The sequence below is a fragment of the Coregonus clupeaformis genome, chromosome 16, assembly GCF_020615455.1.
Source record: "Coregonus clupeaformis isolate EN_2021a chromosome 16, ASM2061545v1, whole genome shotgun sequence".
Taxonomy (NCBI): domain Eukaryota; kingdom Metazoa; phylum Chordata; class Actinopteri; order Salmoniformes; family Salmonidae; genus Coregonus; species Coregonus clupeaformis.
The window spans coordinates 51,900,976-51,920,541 of record NC_059207.1 but is presented as its reverse complement, the minus strand read 5'-3'; the positions used below and the strand labels follow the sequence as shown (position 1 = coordinate 51,920,541).

Here is a 19,566-nt window from a genome sequence, read left to right as displayed (position 1 = left end):
TAGCCAGTCTCCAGATCTCAACCCCATAGAAAATCTTTGGAGGGAGTTGAAAGTCCGTGTTGCCCAGCGACAGCCCCAAAACATCACTGCTCTAGAGGAGATCTGCATGGAGGAATGGGCCAAAATACCAGCAACAGTGTGTGAAAACCTTGTGAAGACTTACAGAAAACGTTTGACCTGTGTCATTGCCAACAAAGGGTATATACCTAAGTATTGAGAAACTTTTGTTATTGACCAAATACTTATTTTCCACCATAATTTGCAAATCAATTCATTAAAAATCCTACAATGTGATATTCTGGATTTTTTTTCTTCTCATTTTGTCTGACATAGTTGACGTGTACCTATGATGAAAATTACAGGCCTCTCTCATCTTTTTAAGTGGGAGAACTTGCACAATTGGTGGCTGACTAAATCCTTTTTTCCCCACTGTACTTGCTTAACCATAACAACTGGTTCATCTAGTAGAGAGATAGTAGTGTTGTAAAGATCTCCTTTCTCCGGTATCAGCTGAGGCATGAGATCAGCAGTTTTGACCCTTTATTAAATCAATTAAACAATACCAGCTTTTATAGTCAGCTTCCAAATTCAAAAGTCACATGAACATAAATGTATTTGTCATGTAATCATTTCACATGAACATCATACGGGGAACATTACATTTCCTTCTATCCAATAGATTTTGTATGCAGTATCTCACCCTTTGTAGTTGCATGATAACTTTGAATCAGAGAAATTAAAGGACCAATCTGCAGTTGAAACAATAAAGTGGCGACACCACAACTGTTTTGGTAAAAAGCTGATCAAGGGGGCTGGAGAAATGTAACCACTCTCAAATTCATAGACAGAGCTATTGATACAAGGACTGACCATCGATGATATCAAAATCATAGTTTTAACCATGTTTTGAGGCTATACAGTTTGTTTAAATGTATGGTGTTTACAAACATTGGAGTAAAACAACTTTATATTTTTGGTTCTGATGGGGAACAACAGTTAAACTAAGCTCATGAGGCATTTATAAGTTATATTCTTCAAGAATAAATGGGTATTTATCATTCATTTATAAGTACAAAAATTATTGAAGCAACTGCGGATTGCCCCTTTCTTTGAATATGATGAATATCATCTCTTTGTTGTCATTCTCTGATAGGTCACCCATTATTATTTAGTATAAAGCTGTAGCTTTGTAAGAGATGCTGTCCTCTAGAACATCAGATGCTGATTCATAGAGGAATAGAACATCGTTGGAAGGAACAAAATGGCTCCTCCTGTCACACAAAATAGAAGTGATGGAGAATCACAATGGAGAAAATCTGAGCTTCAATTATGTCCCATAACTAGGGCCCAGAGTTTTCCTGGTGAGATCACACGGTCGGGAAAACTCCTGGCCCCAGTAATGGGACTTGAAAGTTGTGTACTGGGTAGAGGAGAGCCCTAAAGGCGAAATCCCTCTTAACCTTATAACTCTCTGTAATTAGACATGGCATTGAGAGATTTACTCTCTCTGGTTAAAACAGATCCTCTGCAGGGGATCAGGCTGGTATCCAATCCATGCAATAACATCCTTCTCTGAGTACTCAACAGGTAAAAGTTGGAGAGAGCAGGCCGGCATACTGAAAGCCTTTAGCTTACACAGATATTAGAAATGGTAGTACCTCACTGTTTGAGCAGTTGCTGGACAGCAACTAAGCACTGACAGCAGTTGTTAGTGAAAGGACTATGGTGCATGTTACATAAGAATGTGTTTGATTTGAAGATTATTTAATTACCATTTGCATGTCCATTATGTCTATGGGTGTGGCTGAAAGATGAGGACCCACCCACAACAGCTGAGCGTGAGACAGAACACAAATATGTAGTTCCAGACTTGTGGTGAGTACGCCTCTATATTTTTGTCTGAAGTCTGTACTGTGGCTCTTGAGGAGCATTAGGAAAAGGAATATGATCCTTGTGTTTAGAGCCCACCCTGCCTTACCTCCTGGGCCTCTGGGCCCCACCTAACTCTTACTTCAAAAAGAGATCCTTTATGTCAATGGGACATCCTGGTTAAATAAAGGTTGAATAAATAACAAAAGAAGCCTACCCAGGCTTTTTGCGGTATAGTTTTGGACTTTCTGTATGGGTAGTTTCTCATGATCTCACTAAACAACGCACACACTTCTACAGTTCACACAATGTGTCTCAGACACACTACTATTCCCTGTCCCGAAGTACCAAAATGGAATTCCATCTTTATTCGTGTCACAATAGCTAGCATCTTGTTTTCCGAAAAGCTCAAAACACAGTTTTTACAACAGTACGTCTGCATACAAACGGCAAAAATTAATTTGTGTATTTGCCACTATGATTTCTATTCTTGGACACATTTGTAAGGAGTTTCCAGGGAGCTTTGAGCAAGTGTCAGCAACAATCTGGCTATGGCAGTATTCAAAAAAATATACAGTACATAATTTCAGAGTTCAGTAAGTCTCCTGACTTTCATTTAAGCTTTAGGACAGTCGTGGTATTTCATTCACAGGTGTAATACTTATTATTGGCCAGGATACACACGGACACTCATTACTCACTGTAACAATCTTGAATTTCATTCATTTCAAACACAATCCTCAAACCAATGCAATCACAACCGTTCCAACAAGCTCAGACCTCACAGCGCAATTGCACACAAAGACCAGGAATTGAATACAAGGACCGTTAGCTCAACACACATAGGCAAGATCATTGGCTCTGAGAGGACTTAACATCTGTCTTCAGGGGTCAGGCAACATGATATTTCCACGACAGTCAATGCCAATGACCTGAAATGCATTTAAATAAATAACCATAGTCCTCTGTAGCAGATGGCAGGTAGTTGTAGCTAGCTTAACATGCTACTTGTCCTCAATGCATTGTCCATGTTGTAGCCAAAGCTTCACTCTGTGCTTCCGTAGTGGTTCCCATTAGCAGGGTTGTCCTGTAGACTGGGGTGGGACATCTCCACTGGTATCTCTACTGGATCAACAGGCGTCTTGAAGAAATCGGACACATAGAACACCTGTGTTGGGAGAGGAGAGGACAGCATTTCTAATACAATGGAGACTGAAACGGAGAAAACGACTTGCAGTGAACAGTATAAACATGAATGATGTTGTCTCTAAGGGAATGGTAATACATGGTTTGATCATATATACTTCCATGCAGAAACATAAGGTGCCCACTCTTATGCATTTAACTAGCTACCTGTGTCAATGTGAATAATGAACTACAACAATGACTATCAATTTGTTTTACGTGTTTACCTTAATTGGCTGGGCCGGTTGTCAATCTGGCTGGGCCAGTGCCCAGGCCCACCTGTGTCTATAGCCTATAGCAGTGGTTCCCAACCTTTTTTGAACAGTGACACACCTTGATGGGATATACAATTTTGCGGCACACCTAAAATGTTCCTATTAATGTATTTAGTGGTAATGACTGCCATCTCCTCTGATCCATACTGCAAATCATCTATTTTCTGTGGCAACATTTTTTTATAGATGAAATAGCGAATCTGTGCCAGAAAGAAAATAATGTAGCTCTGGTAAAATAGTTCTTCAGATTTGAACAGTTTGGGCTACAGACAAGCGTTTTTTTGCATTGTAAAGGTGCAGTCATGGACTGAAAGCCATGCTCTGTTTGTTTCTATGGCAGAGGCTGTGGTATAGCTATACCCAGAGCCATATATTAAGAACTAAATGCCTTTGGCTAAGCTTAATCAGACTTGCCTGTGCTAATGGTTTTCACAGACAAAGTAAAATTATACAGATGACTTTGCTCGTGATGTGCGCCCCTCAAATAATACAAATGTAACACCAGCCTGAGCGCACTGGACTTGAAACAACGATACAGACGTAACCATGTGCCATTTAATGTATTGTCTGACAGGCACTAGTGCTCCCAAATCAAAATTCCATGTGCATTCCACAGGTCACGTTTATAAGTGAGTGTTAAAAAAACTATCCAGATTAGGAAAAGTTTTGCGGCACACATGAGAGTTCCTCATGGCACACTGGTTTGGAACCAATAGCCTATAGCTAGCTACCCACCGTGAGTATTGCAACTATCGCCCCCTGCAGGAGGCCAGTAAGTACGTCATTCCAGTGGTGTTTGTAGTCTGAGACGCGCGACAGCCCCACATAGATGGACGCTGCGATCAGGAAGAACTGGATGGTGGGTCTCAGGAGCCTGGCCCACTCTGTCTGCAGTCTGGCCTGGATGTACAGCTACAAGAGTGGGCAGAAGGACACCATCAACATCATGAAAGGGAGCTATTGCTTAGGGACAGAGAGAGAACTGAACTATTGTAACAATGAGCACACTATACCCTCTGCTATACTTACTGCAAGGAACAGCATACAGTACATAGAGAAGGATGAGTGACCAGAAAAAAAAGAAAGTCTGTAAAACAAAAGACAAAAAAGATTAGGGGAAACTGGGTTTACAGCATCACAAACATCTTTCGAGTTTGCATTTCCCAGTTGAGTTTAGAGTTTTTCAGTCTCAATTTTGCAGCAATATCTTCTCTTGGGATGTAACTCTAGGAACCCTCTACTGTACCTGGCCTCATCCACCATGTTCTTGTCCCCGGTACAGGTGAAGTTCTCGATGTAGCCTCCAGCCATGCAGTTGATACGGTCCCACACAGGCTTACACACAGCCAGGAAGTGGGGACGCAGACGACCAATCGAGTACTTGGCAATGTCCGTCAGTGATTGGCTAGCAGCAGCCCCGAACAGGAAGCTGCCCACTGCTTTGTAGATGCGCGCCACGTAGTTAGTCCCCAAGGATGATTTGGTCTTGATACGACTCATATAGACGCCAAGGCACTCACCACTGACTACCTGTAAAAGCAAGAGAAGTCATCTTTAACTGAGGTCAATCGAATATACTTACATATTGTCTCATATAATTGTACTTTTACCATAAACATTTAAAACACAATTACCTGATATTCCGATGATATTTTGAAGAGAACATCTGAGAAAAGGGCAGAAGTAATGACTTACCACAATCAGTGTGAAAGGGATCATGACTCCCCCCAGTAACTGGTAGGATATAGTGTCCTCTTTCAGGGGGTATCTGATGGACTCATCATTACAGAAGAAACCCCTTTTGAAGGGATTGTGCTGAGGGGTGAGGATCACAAAGGGAAGTCCAACTGGAGAGAGAGATAGACAAAGAAAAGATAGAGATAATCAGCAATAGTCTCCTAGTTCAAACTAGCTTTTGTAAACATACTTTGAAGGTTCTGCTGTAATTCTTTAAAACACGCTGTTGACCAAACCTTCACAGGAGAAAGGAACTTGGTAGGCAAAACCTGATACAAATCAATATGCAAATAAGGCATGCTTGTTCATGCTTTCACTTGATTTGGTTATACCATTCTCTCCTGCCCTGACCTCCCTCTCACCTTCCCAAATAGCCCACTCATGGCCAAGGTAACAAATAAAGGTAAAAGTCAATACAATAAAGGAGGGACACAACAATTTACTAAATAATAAGAGTCCAGGAAGTAAGTGGACAGCACATCAACCACCATAAGTGGCCAAAAACAATAGGAAAATCAGACAACACCTGTTTCTAAAATTAATGAGAGCCGTGCCTTACTTCTCTGAAACAGACTGGCAACCAGGCTAGTCGGTTAGCTGATCTAACTAGCGATAACATGATTTGATGGAGATGCTGGTGTAAAAGATGTCACGCTGCTTGCTTAGCGAGTACCCCTTCCTCCTGATTCAGCTCACACCGAGTCTCGAACCCAGGAGCTCTGCCTTGCTAGCACACGTGACTGCGTTCCTGAAGCGTCTTACCAGTCGGCAGCTGGCGAAAAGCTAGCTATTCGGTGGCACAAGTGGGGACACTTCAAGCTGAGGAGTAAGTTTCACACATCCCTATGTGCTACATTGGCATGGATGTCTAAATGCTTCTGCCACTCAGTCTGACTCACTCAGGCACACAGTCCAATTCACCTGTAACAGAGTGGATTTCTCTCTTACGCTATTCTGCTCTCATCTGATTTCTGTCTATCTCACACTCCACAACATGTCCACAACAATTAGGCCTTTACCAAGAGAAATATGGAAAACCTAGGCCTAACTATACAATAGGATACCAATGGGATATTACCAATTGGTAAAAAATGTCAGAAGCCTGGTATTCTCAACAACACTAACAGAAAGATATAGAAGAGTATGTGGGGGTGCTGCTGTGGCCCAGGAGTAGTGAATGCAGGTCAGTGAAAGCAAATGCTAAAATAAATAGTTTAAAAGTGTGGCAGTAGAATTCCGTGTCCTGATATCTCATTCAGTCTCTCCTAGCAGCAATGGTGGAAAAAGTACACCATTTCCATACTTGAGCAAAAGTAAAGATACCTTAATAGAAAATGACTCAAGTAAAAGTGAAAGTCACCCAGTAAAATAATACTTGAGTAAAAGTCAAACAGTATTTGGTTTTAAATATACTTAAGTATCAAAAGTAAATGTAATTGCTCAAATATACTTAAGTATCAAAAGTAGAGGTAAAAGTACAAATTATTTCAAATTCCTTATATTAAGCAAACCAGATGGCATGATTTTTTATTTACGGATAGCCAGCGGCACACTCCAACACTCAGACATCATTTACAAACAAAGCATTTGTGTTTAGTGAGTCCGCCAGATCAGAGGCAGTAGGGATGACCAGGGATGTTCTCTTGATGATTGCGTGAATTGGACAATTTTCCTGTCCTGCTAAGCATTCAAAATGTAACGACTACTTTTGGGTGTCAGGGAAAATGTATGGAGTAAAAAGTACATGATTTTCTTTAAGAATGTAGTGGAGTAAAAGTAAAAGTTGTCAAAAATATAAATAGTAAAGTAAAGTACAGATACCCCAAAAAACAACTTAAGTAGTACTTGAAAGTATTTTTACTTAAGTACTTTACACCACTGCCTAGCAGAAGGCTACATATACTATGACCCACTATTCCCAATGTACAGTGTTAGTCTTCATCAGCTTCAAAGTTCAACTACATTTGTTGTAAGTTGGAACTAGGTTTGTTGTTTGTTAAATTCCCCTTCTATTCAACCCACTTCCTCTCTTCACAGCTACTGTAACTTCATTTGCTATTTGAATCACTCAGGTTACACGACCAGACTTGCTCTATCTTGATTCTGGCCAGTAAAGCACATTCAACCCCTGTCGGCAGATTCCAGCCTAAATGAGTTAACTACACTCTTAGAAAAAAAGGTGCTCTCTAGAACCTTAAAGGGTTCTTTGGCTCTCCCAATACTAGAACCCTTTTGGCATCCATATAGAACTATTTCTACAGTGGGTTCTACATGGAACCCAAAAGGGTTCTTCCTAGAACCAAAAAGGGTTCTATCTGGAACCAAACATGGTTATCCAATGGTGAAATCTGAAGAACCCTTGTGGAACCCTTTTTTCTAAGAGTGTAGCAGTCACAGGTCTTTGATTAGAGCCTGTCATGTTGGGGAGTATGGACACCATGTGCCATCCTTTGTTGAACATTCTGACTGCTTCTAATTGATCACAAAAGGTGGGATATGCTACACTAGACACTTACTCCAAGTTGCGCTTAGGCAGAATAAGGATCAGTTTAGCGTTAGTCTTAAAACCCTGATTTAGGTCAGGGTCTTGGTCTGGCAACTCACGTGGTTAATGCCACTGAGTACCATGTCTTGACAAGACTTGTCTGAGTTATCTGACTAAGTAGAGGTGAGACAACACAAAAGTGCTAGAGAACCTTGCTTTTTAAAATATGGAAGCCGGAGGGACAAAATCATTTTTATGACGTTTTAAGATGGTTGGCCTGAGTCTAGTCTGGGTCTTGTTTTTTTCACAGAGTTCCGGTTTTGACTCCATCGTTGCTCGACTGTAGCCTGCCTGTGTCTTTCATCACACAAAATCACAAAATCCTGCACCATCTTTAGTTACACTAAAAAAATTGGCAAAAACAACCCAAACCTCCAAAACCCTGTGCTTTGGTGTGATGACCCTTTCGTCAAATCCCTACATTGAGAGTAAGCCTATTCAGACCCAGATCCAGACTGCGTTTAGATCAAGACCACGAGATCAAGACTCCATCTCTGCTGTCAAGGGATAGGAAATGTACCCCAATTTGAGAATTACTCACATACACTTTAGAAAACACACTATGGATAATGGCATGATCATGTTGTGGTAAAATGTAATAACTGAACCCAATATCTACCCCTCTGACTCTCTTGTTTAATATGCAACCAGAAGGCTATATTCAAATCAACAATAAACCTTGTGGGCCTGAATGATCAAATACAATATAGGATACAGGTTATAAGCTTATACAGCTGAAGTCGTAAGTTTACATACACTTAGGTTGGAGTCATTAAAACTAGTTTTTCAACCACTCCACACATTTCTTGTTAACGGGCGGCAGGTAGCTTAGTGGGTAAGAGCGTTGTGCCAGTAACCGAAAGGTTGCTGGTTCTAATCCCCGAGCCGACTAGGTGAAAAATCTGTCGATGTGCCCTTAAGCAAGGCACTTAACCCTAATTGCTCCTGTAAGTCGCTCTGGATAAGAGCGTCTGCTAAATGACTAAAATGTAAATGTTAACAAACTATAGTTTTGGCAAGTCGGTTAGGACATCTACTTTCTGCATGACACAAATAATTTTTCCAACAATTGTTTACAGACAGATTATTTAACTCAGAATTCACTGTATCACAATGCAAGTGGGTCAGAAGTTTACATAAACTAAGTTGACTGTGCCTTTAAACAGCTTGGAAAAATCCAGAAAATGATGTCATGGATTTAGAAGCTTCTGATAGGCTAATTGACATCATTTGAGTCAATTGGAGGTGTACCTGTGGAATATATTTCAAGGCCTACCTTCAAACTCAGTGCCTCTTTGCTTGACATCATGGGAAAATCAAAAGAAATCAGCCAAGACCTCAAAACAAAAATGGTAGACCTCCACAAGTCTTGTTCATCCTTGGGAGCAATTTCCAAATGCCTGAAGGTACCACGTTCATCTGTACAAACAATAGTATGCAAGTATAAACACCATGGGACCACGCAGCCGTCATACCGCTCAGGAAGGAGACGCGTTCTGTCTCCTAGAGATGAACGTACTTTGGTTTGAAAAGTGCAAATCAATCCCAATACAACAGCAAAGGACCTTGTGAAGATGCTGGAGGAAACAGGTACAAATGTATCTATATTCACAGTAAAACGAGTCCTATATCGACATAACCTGAAAGGCCGCTCGGCAAGGAAGAAGCCACTGCTCCAAAACCGCCATAAAAAAGCCAGACTGCGGTTTGCAACTGCACATGGGGACAAAGATTGTACTTTTGGGAGAAATGTCCTCTGGTCTGATGAAACAAAAATATAACTGTTTGGCCATAATGACCATTGTTATGTTTGGAGGAAAAAGGGGGGGGCTTGCAAGCCGAAGAACACCATCCCAACCGTGAAGCACGGGGGTGGCAGCATCATGCTGTGGGGGTGCTTGGCTGCAGGAGGGACTGGTGCACTTCACAAAATAGATGGCATCATGAGGAAGGAAAATTATGTGGATATATTGAAGCAACATCTCAAGACATCAGTCAGGAAGTTAAAGCTTGGTCGCAAATGGGTCTTCCAAATGGACAATGACCCCAAGCATACTTCCAAAGTTGTGGCAAAATGGCTTAAGGACAACAAAGTCAAGGTATTGGAGTGGCCATCACATAGCCCTGACCTCAATCCTATAGAAAATGTGTGGGCAGAACTGAAAAAACGTGTGCGAGCAAGGAGGCCTACAAACCTGACTAAGTTACACCAGCTCTGTCAGGAGGAATGGGCCAAAATTCACCCAACTTATTGTGGGAAGCTTGTGGAAGGCTACCCAAAACGTTTGACCCAATTTAAACAATTTAAAGGCAATGCTACCAAATACGAATTGAGTGTATGTAAACATCTGACCCGCTGAGAATGTGATAAAAGAAATAAAAACTGAAATAAATCATTATCTCTACTATTATTCTGACATTTCACATTCTTAAAATAAAGTGGTGATCCTAACTGACCTAAGACAGGGAATTCTTACTAGGATTAAATGTCAGGAATTGTGAAAAACTGAGTTTAAATGTATTTGGCTAAGGTGTATGTAAACTTCCGACTTCAACTGTAGCTAAAACTAGAACACAAAGTTATTACCTGGTCAAGACATGGTCAGGAAAAACTTGTGGCCCTAGTTCTTATAATATACATCCATACTGTGTGTTGTATGCTATTATAAACCGGGTGGTTAGAGCCCTAATGCTGACTGGCTGAAAGCCTTGGTATGACAAAAAAGTCATTTTTACTGTCTGTTCTAATTACGTTGTTAACCAGTTTATAATAGCAATAAGGCACTTCGGGGGTTTGTGGTGTATGGCTAATATACCACGGCTAAGGGCTGTATCCAGGCACTCAGCGTTGCGTCGTGTTAAAGAACAGCCCTAGCCGTACTACATTGGCCATATACCACACCCCCTCGTGCCTTATTGCTTAATTATAACAGTGTTATTGACCACAACATCTCTAGTAGTGGGTGAGCAGTGGAATAGGTCAGCAGTGGAATATAACACCCATTCATTCACAGACTTAGACACTTACTGTTAGATAAAAGTAACCCATGCATCTATTGGCATAATGTAGCCTGACTACAATAGTCGTAATAAAGAGATACCTCCAATAGAACTGGTGTATAGGCTACAGTAGACTAGTGCAGAATAACTTCTCACAGAACAGGAACTCTATAGGACTTGACACTGCCAACAACATGGTAAGTACGTAGGTTACATACCGAGGATAAGGCAGGTTACGTCGAGAAGGACGAGAGGGATTCCCCCAGTCTCAAACATGTTGCGTCTCTGGACTTCTGTTTTTGACAAATCCGTAGACTCCGGAGCGTCCAGCTGCGGTCGGCTATTTTTCGGCGAGATGAGAGAAAGCCTATCGGTGGAACATGCCTCGCTATTTGTTCAAAACAACACAAATATATACAAAAACGATCAATATTGTAGGTCTTACTAAGCCTAAACCAAAAAAACAACGTTTTTTGTGTTTTTTTTTTATTTATCAAGGGGGCTACTGTCTAGTCAACAAACTAGGCCTATACCTAAAACCACTACGTTTTAATCCCATTACCCTTTAGAATTGGCACAACCCAACTTCATAATATAACTGATTCTTCAGCAAAAAAAAAGATACTCATAATCTCCTGGCCCTTCCCGTAAAATACACCAGTAATAAAACAGGCAGGCCTCGCGTTGTGATTATGATAGGGAGGTGGGCTCAGGTGAAGAGCCTATCGCGTGCTTGCTAGGAAATACGACAGCCGTCGCCCGATGCTCGACACGCTCCACCCCTCATCCTCGCTATGCAATGTTGAGGTTACGTCACTGCAGGAAACTGCACTGCTAGAGGGTAGGGAAAGTGTTCAATGGAATAGCACTAACTATTATCAATTAATTTACTCTGATTATATTGACACTTAGAAGGAAGAGGACAATAAAGGTGACAATAGAGATGCAACAATCTATCAATAGCCTATGTGGCAAGTATACATTCTTATAGAGGTTCTACCAAGCCAGTGTTTCTTCTATCCTTTGTCGAAACATGTCTGGCCATGGAACACTGGCAGTGGTGAGTACACACCCTGTAGTTATGTCTGTGCATCCTGCAAAAACACTCTCAGGGCAAGAAGCAACACACGCACACACACACAGGGAGAGACAGAGAGAGATGGTTTTGAAATATTGACTCTCCCAATTTATTAATGCAAGACCAGAAAGACCACAAATATTGACATACCTGCAATTGCTCATCTACGCCCAAATCATATAAAAGGATATGATGATACAGTGGGGAAAAAAAGTATTTAGTCAGCCACCAATTGTGCAAGTTCTCCCACTTAAAAAGATGAGAGGCCTGTAATTTTCATCATAGGTACACGTCAACTGACAGACAAAATGAGGAAAAAAAATCCAGAAAATCACATTGTAGGATTTTTAATGAATTAATTTGCAAATTATGGTGGAAAATAAGTATTTGGTCAATAACAAAAGTTTCTCAATACTTTGTTATATACTCTTTGTTGGCAATGACACAGGTCAAACGTTTTCTGTAAGTCTTCACAAGGTTTTCACACACTGTTGCTGGTATTTTGGCCCATTCCTCCATGCAGATCTCCTCTAGAGCAGTGATGTTTTGGGGCTGTCGCTGGGCAACACGGACTTTCAACTCCCTCCAAAGATTTTCTATGGGGTTGAGATCTGGAGACTGGCTAGGCCACTCCAGGACCTTGAAATGCTTCTTACGAAGCCACTCCTTCGTTGCCCGGGCGGTGTGTTTGGGATCATTGTCATGCTGAAAGACCCAGCCACGTTTCATCTTCAATGCCCTTGCTGATGGAAGGAGGTTTTCACTCAAAATCTCATGATACATGGCCCCATTCATTCTTTCCTTTACATGCATCAGTCGTCCCGGTCCCTTTGCAGAAAAACAGCCCCAAAGCATGATGTTTCCACTCCCATGCTTCACAGTAGGTATGGTGTTCTTTGGATGCAACTCAGCATTCTTTGTCCTCCAAACACGACGAGTTGAGTTTTTACCAAAATGTTCTATTTTGGTTTCATCTGACCATATGACATTCTCCCAATCCTCTTCTGGATCATCCAAATGCACTCTAGCAAACTTCAGACGGGCCTGGACATGTACTGGCTTAAGCAGGGGGACACGTCTGGCACTGCAGGATTTGAGTCCCTGGCGGCGTAGTGTGTTACTGATGGTAGGCTTTGTTACTTTGGTCCCAGCTCTCTGCAGGTCATTCACTAGGTCCCCCCGTGTGGTTCTGGGATTTTTGCTCACCGTTCATGTGACCATTTTGACCCCACGGGGTGAGATCTTGCGTGGAGCACCAGATCGAAGGAGATTATCAGTGGTCTTGTATGTCTTCCATTTCCTAATAATTGCTCCCACCGTTGATTTCTTCAAACCAAGCTGCTTACCTATTGCAGATTCAGTCATCCCAGCCTGGTGCAGGTCTACAATTTTGTTTCTGGTGTCCTTTGACAGCTCTTTGGTCTTGGCCATAGTGGAGTTTGGAGTGTGACTGTTTGAGGTTGTGGACAGGTGTCTTTTATACTGATAACAAGTTCAAACAGGTGCCATTAATACAGGTAACGAGTGTAGGACAGAGGAGCCTCTTAAAGAAGAAGTTACAGGTCTGTGAGAGCCAGAAATCTTGCTTGTTTGTAGGTGACCAAATACTTATTTTCCACCATAATTTGCAAATAAATTCATAAAAAACCCTACAATGTGATTTTCTGGATTATTTTTTCTCAATTTGTCTGTCATAGTTGACGTGTACCTATGATGAAAATTACAGGCCTCTCTCATCTTTTTAAGTGGGAGAACTTGCACAATTGGTGGCTGACTAAATACTTTTTTCCCCCACTGTACATGCAATCAGCATTATTTTAACTACTTGATCCTTCTATCCAAGTTATGGGCTCCAGGTCGGTTGGTTGGGTCCCAGCCAGTTCCTCTTGGTTTGTGGGTAAAGTTTGGGTTGTGGCTACATACATGGTTTTATCTATTAGATGGGTAACACAGTGTCTACCAGTTTGAAGAAGAGGGAAGTACCATAGGCCTAAATATGAATATGCTTCGACAGTCTGTTTCTCATAATTCATATTTCAATTCATATAACTAAAACCTTTAAAGCAATATGACCTGGTATTACATATTCAGATACAGTTATAAACACAAAAACAAAAACATCCTCCATTTATACAGTGGCTTGCAAAAGTATTCACCCCCCTTGGCATTTTTCCTATTTTGTTGCCTTACAACCTGGAATTTAAATGGATTTTTTTGGGGTTTGTATCATTTGATTTACACAACATGCCTACCACTTTGAAGATGCAAAATATTTTTTTTTGTGAAACAAACAAAAAAACTGAAAACCTGAGCGTGCACTATTCACCCCCCTAAAGTCAATACTTGAGGTATGTCTCTATAAGCTTGGCACATCTAGTCTCTGGGATTTTTGCCCATTCTTCAAGGCAAAACTGCTCCAGCTCCTTCAAGTTGGATGGGTTCCGCTGGTGTACAGCAATCTTTAAGTCATACCACAGATTCTCAATTGGATTGAGGTCTGGGCTTTGGCTAGGCCATTCAAATGTTTCCCCTTAAACCACTCGAGTGTTGCTTTAGCAGTATGCTTAGGGTCATTGTCCTACTGGAAGGTGAACCTCCGTCCCAGTCTCAAATCTCTGGAAGACTGAAACAGGTTTCCCCTCAAGAATTTCCCTGTATTTAGTGCCAACTATCATTCCTTCAATTCTGACCAGTTTCCCAGTCCCTGCTGATGAAAAACATCCCCACAGCATGATGCTGCCACCACGCTTCACTGTGGATGGTGTTCTCAAGGTGATGAGAGGTGTTGGGTTTGTGCCAGACATTTTCCTTGATGGCCAAAAAGCTCAATTTTAGTCTCATCTGACCAGAGTACCTTCTTCCATATGTTTGGGGAGTCTCTCACATGGATTTTGGCAAACACCAAACGTGTTTGCTTATTTTTTTCCTTTAAGGAATGGCTTTTTTTCTGGCCACTCTTCCGTAAAGCCCAGCTCTGTGGCTTGAAGTGGTCCTATGGACAGATACTCCAATCTCCACTGTGGAGCTTTGCAGCTCCTTCAGGGTTAACTTTGGTCTCTTTGATTAATGCCCTCCTTGCCTGGTCCGTGAGTTTTGGTGGGCGGCCCTCTCTTGGCAGGTTTGTTGTGGTGCCATATTCTTTCAATAATGGATTTAATGGTGCTCTGTGGGATGTTCAAAGTTTCTGATATTTTTTTATAACCTGTTACGTTCTCCCCTCGGGTGTAGTTCGCCTGAGGAGGAGATGTAAATGCCTGTGTCTGCACACACAAGGTAAACTAGATGGATGGGGAAGAAATGTGGGGTGTAATGAACTAAAATAACCAGATCTCAAGGTTAGCCCTCGGGGGACGTTTAATAAGGTACTAAAAATATATAACACCCTTAAAGAAACAGTAATGAAACAAAAATCAATCAAACAAACCAGGGAAGGTAAGAGAAGGGAATATTTGGGAACGGGGTCCAATTAATGAAAATAAACAAAAGGTCCCTCCTCTTCTACACACCTAATCCTTCCTATCACACTCTAACCCTAACCCACTTTCCTGCCTGTTTACCAAAAAATACAGGGGTGACACCCGCCCGGCTAACCTAGTGTATAAATCAATGGGTTATCTACGTGGGAATGTACACCCATGGGCATATCTACCTTTCCCTTCTCCAGGACCTAGGTAGGGTGGAGTACATCAGGAGGACAGGCTGGAACACAAACAAAGATAAATGAACACAACCAATACCCAAACAACAAGTGTCCTCTCCCTCCCTCTTCGAGCTCACACGACAAACAGGTATACTCTCGTCAATCAGCTACAGCTACCAGGACTCTGGACCGAAGCCACACCCACCATCGTCAGCCGCAACTCAGCACACCTGTAATGCCCAGAACACACAAACACACCACACAGGAAAATGGGGAGAAAGAAAAACACGTCACATAACCCAACCCTGATCTGTACTTCTCCACAACTTTGTCCCTGACCTGTTTGGAGAGCTCCTTGGTCTTCATGGTGCCGCTTGCTTGGTGGTGCCCCTTGCTTAGTGGTGTTGCAGACTCTGGGGCCTTTCAGAACAGGTGTATATATACTGAGATCATGTGACACTTAAATAAAGTCCACCTGTGTGCAATCTAACTAATTATGCGATTTCTGAAGGTAATTGTATGCACCAGATCTTATTTAGGGGCTTCATAGCAAAGGGGGTGAATACAGATGCACGCACCACTTTTCCGTTATTAATTTTTTTAGAACTTTGGTGTTCTGGTCAAACCCATCCATGCAGATCAGCAATACAAATTGACAAAAGCAATCATTAAATCAATCAGTCAGTCAGTCGGTCAATGAAAAAACATATTGTTATATTACCTATGTTGATTAAATCCGACCTATACTTTCCAAACCCAAAATCTCTCCAGAATCCAGCATCCTTCGTTATCACTTGTTGCAGAAAGACATAACATATAAGTATCATATAAAGAACACAATGTAATGTATTATGCCTTTTTGGCTGCATTTACACAGGTAGCTTGTGTAAACACAGCCTTTGACGGGATTTCCACACACATGTGCGGTAAGGGGACTGACCAGTTGTTGTTGAATAGAAGAGAGGGGACTGTGATTGTACTGGCTGAAGAGCAGTGGGTAGAAGACTTTGTCACCAAAAGTTAGAAAAACAAACAAATGGCCTCCCGAGTGGCGCAGCGGTCTAAGGCACTGCATCGCAGTGTTGTGGCGTCACTACAGCCTGGTGTTCAGGCTGTGTCATTACCGGCTGTGACCAGGAGTCCCATAGGGAAGTGCACAATTGGCCCAAGCGTCGTCTGGGTTAGGGGAGGGTTTGGCCGGGGGGCTTTACTTGGCTCATCGTGCTCTAGCGACTCCTTGTGGCGGGCTGGGCGCCTGCAGGCTGACTTCGGTCATCAGTTGAACTGTGTTTCGTTCAACATCAGTGCCCGACCATTTGCACTGCATGAAGCAAATGGTGGTCACACCTGCTACTGAATACTCTTGTTATGCTGGTACTGTGCAGTGCACTGCATTTATGAATAAAAAGCTGTAGTTATTATGCTTATGCTTGCAATCTTGTTGAGCTGAGCTTTGCATTAAAACACTATAACAATTAGTAAATGAAGTGAAATTGGCTTTGATCCTGTTGCAGGACAGCTACCAGAGAGCTGAACAATGGTTCTAATTTAAATGAAGATATGCATCTTTATCCAATGAAAGGATCTTAACTGAAATACCATATCTACTCACGTATAAGTAAAATGATACTGAGATTCATATTTAACTAACATATGTCTCAGATTCACAGTTTGACATTAACTTTCGGATTTTACTCAGAGAAACTGACAAACAAGTCTGCAATCTACAAACCCTCAATAACACATATTAGCCTGCAGCAGAGCTTTCTCTCTCTCTCCCTTGCTCATACTCTGTCTCTCTCTCTCTCATTAGGACCCCTGAGAGAGGGAGAGAGAGAGAAAGAGTGAGCTGAAATGGCCCTGTCTGGCTGAGCTCACTGCTGCTGAGTGCACCCTCTGTCTCAGCCTCCCTCTCCTCTCTCGTTCTCACCATGAGCCAGGGTTTTTTTAGTGTGGGGGTGTATCAATAGTCTGAAGTGGCTTCCTTTCCTACCCAGTTAATTCACCTCACCATAATGGTACTGAATGAAAGGAGATTGGGAAAGGAGATGAGGAGAGAGGACTATTTGGACACAACTCTTCATTTTGAAACCCCCCTTTATAAATATTCAGTCTTTCTGACTGTGAAGTCTAATTAGTAGTGGGAAATGGGGAAATGACTTCAGAATGTTCTGACACCCTATACTAAAATCGTTACTAGATAATTGGTAGCTGTAGGATCAAGTGGGATGAAAACTTACATGCAGTATCTACATTCCAATTGAGCTCTACCGGATTAAACATATTTGTCCAACAGATGTGTTTAATTTTGATAAGACCATTATTAGAGAGTTTTTGTTCAAATAAAGACATATTCAGATTTGGAGATTACATGTAGGATAGGAAAGTAGCAGAACTGCATGTTGCCATGAGTGGCCTACAGAAATAAGACTTCAGATGTTACTCTTCCGTTTTACCAGAGGGTGGTGCTCAGTCCCCACACACAGACAACACCACACAAAGTAGTCAAGAAATAAACAACTTGTAAAGTAGTAAACTGAGATGAAGGGGAAACCCCTCCATTTATTAAAGTCATATTTATGTACACCAAAAACGTGGAATGTGGCTGGTGTGGGAAAAAGCAAACCTCTGTAGGTGCTGTAGTGGGTACTATAGTTAAAGATGGAATCCGCATCAGGGAAACAGCGCCACTGTCCGCCCCAGCACCTTTGTTCTCGTTTTTGTTTTGTGGATGAAACGGAGGTTAGAAGTGTCGAGCAGTGTGGTAAAAAAAATGGCAGTACTTATTCTGCTGTTCTATCGCGCGTGCAATGATGTCCGAGAGGGGGGAAAAAAGTGTTCCACGTTGTAATATCCCAAACGGACTTGGGCAGTTTCACCATTAAGGATTCCAGCTTTAAGCAATAAGGCCCGATGGGGTGTGGTATATTTAAGCAATAATGTCTGAGGGGGTGTAGTATATTTGCCAATATACCACTGCTGTTCTTGGGCATGAAGCGGAGTGCCTTGATACAGCCGTTAGCCTGGTATATTGGCCATATATCACAAACCCTGCGGTGCATTATTGCTATTATAAACTGGTTACCAACATAAATAGAAGAGTAAACAAGTATTTTTGCGTCATACCTGTGGCATATTGTCTGATATACACATGGCTAAAATACTGTTTCAGCCAATCAGCATCCAGGACCCAAACTACCCGGTTTATCATTTTCTTTATCCCCTGGTCAATACTGTGCTGTACTTCATTGGCACAGTCACACATTACATAAGTGCAATCAAACAAAGCGATGTTTCAGTCCATTCTTAATAGAGACTTCAGGGGAGTGTTAATGTGCTTTTGTGCTCAATGTAGGCAGTGCTTACTTGGTCTGTGTTCGACTGGTAAAACAGTTTTAAAATACAGATTACTCCACAGAAATATGTGAAAAGGAGCCATTGAACGCCACCATCAAGAAATGTAAAAACATATTATTCAAAAGTATACACTGTATTCCATCTGATTGAGCTGTTCTTGAGATATAATCACACAAAAACAATGAAACTCTCTAAACTACTGTAACTTGATTGAAATGTGAAGAACCCTTTGCTTTATGAAAGTCACATTACAGGTTTACTACACTAGTAATACGAAAGAAAACAGCAGGTATAGTGCCTTTGATTTCTTAGATGCCTCAATCCATCAATGTGATTGGTTAGGTATCAAAACCAGGCTGTCTGCATATCTCAGGACCACAATAGACTACTGAGCTAAAGTTTAGGTGTTAATGCTGGGAGCTAAAACAAGTCTTCAGGCGGTTATAAAACATGTGAGCATGGTTCACCAAACAACCTGCGCTCCACAGATATGTTGTTGAGAATAGTATTTTACTACATTTGCTGTACTGTAGAATGGTAATAGGTTTACAAAAAAACTTGTCAGAGTGTTAGAGTGCAAAACATGTCTACATACCAAAAAATAACAAGTTTCAGTCATTAAACAAAACAAAATGTGTGAGAGTGATACACATTATTCACATTCCCTCGATCCACGTACAACAATAGAAAACAAACATGGTATACATATGTTATAAACAAGAACTATAGCAAGTGATCCAAACAGACTCCTCTGTGCGACATAGAATACACACACAACACACAGGTAAACACAACATCACTGTGTATTTTCTCAACCCCATGGTTCTTATAGTTCCACTCGTCTTCACACATTCATATCAACTGCCTGTTCCTCCCCTCT

The 19,566-nt window shown here is 41.5% G+C and overlaps 1 protein-coding gene across 1 annotated transcript; it reads right to left on the bottom strand.

Moving 5' to 3' along the window:
- Positions 1–2,214: 2,214 nt before the first annotated feature.
- LOC121585099 (phospholipid phosphatase 1-like) lies at positions 2,215–11,321 on the bottom strand. Its single transcript, XM_041901457.1, has 7 exons — positions 11,174–11,321; positions 10,830–10,999; positions 5,025–5,176; positions 4,576–4,859; positions 4,359–4,416; positions 4,065–4,241; positions 2,215–3,037 (listed from the first exon to the last, which is right to left on the bottom strand). Exons 1-7 carry the CDS (start codon positions 11,200–11,202, stop codon positions 2,915–2,917), a joined length of 993 nt encoding a protein of 330 aa, XP_041757391.1. The 5' UTR covers positions 11,203–11,321; the 3' UTR covers positions 2,215–2,914.
- Between the last annotated feature and the right edge of the window lie 8,245 nt (positions 11,322–19,566).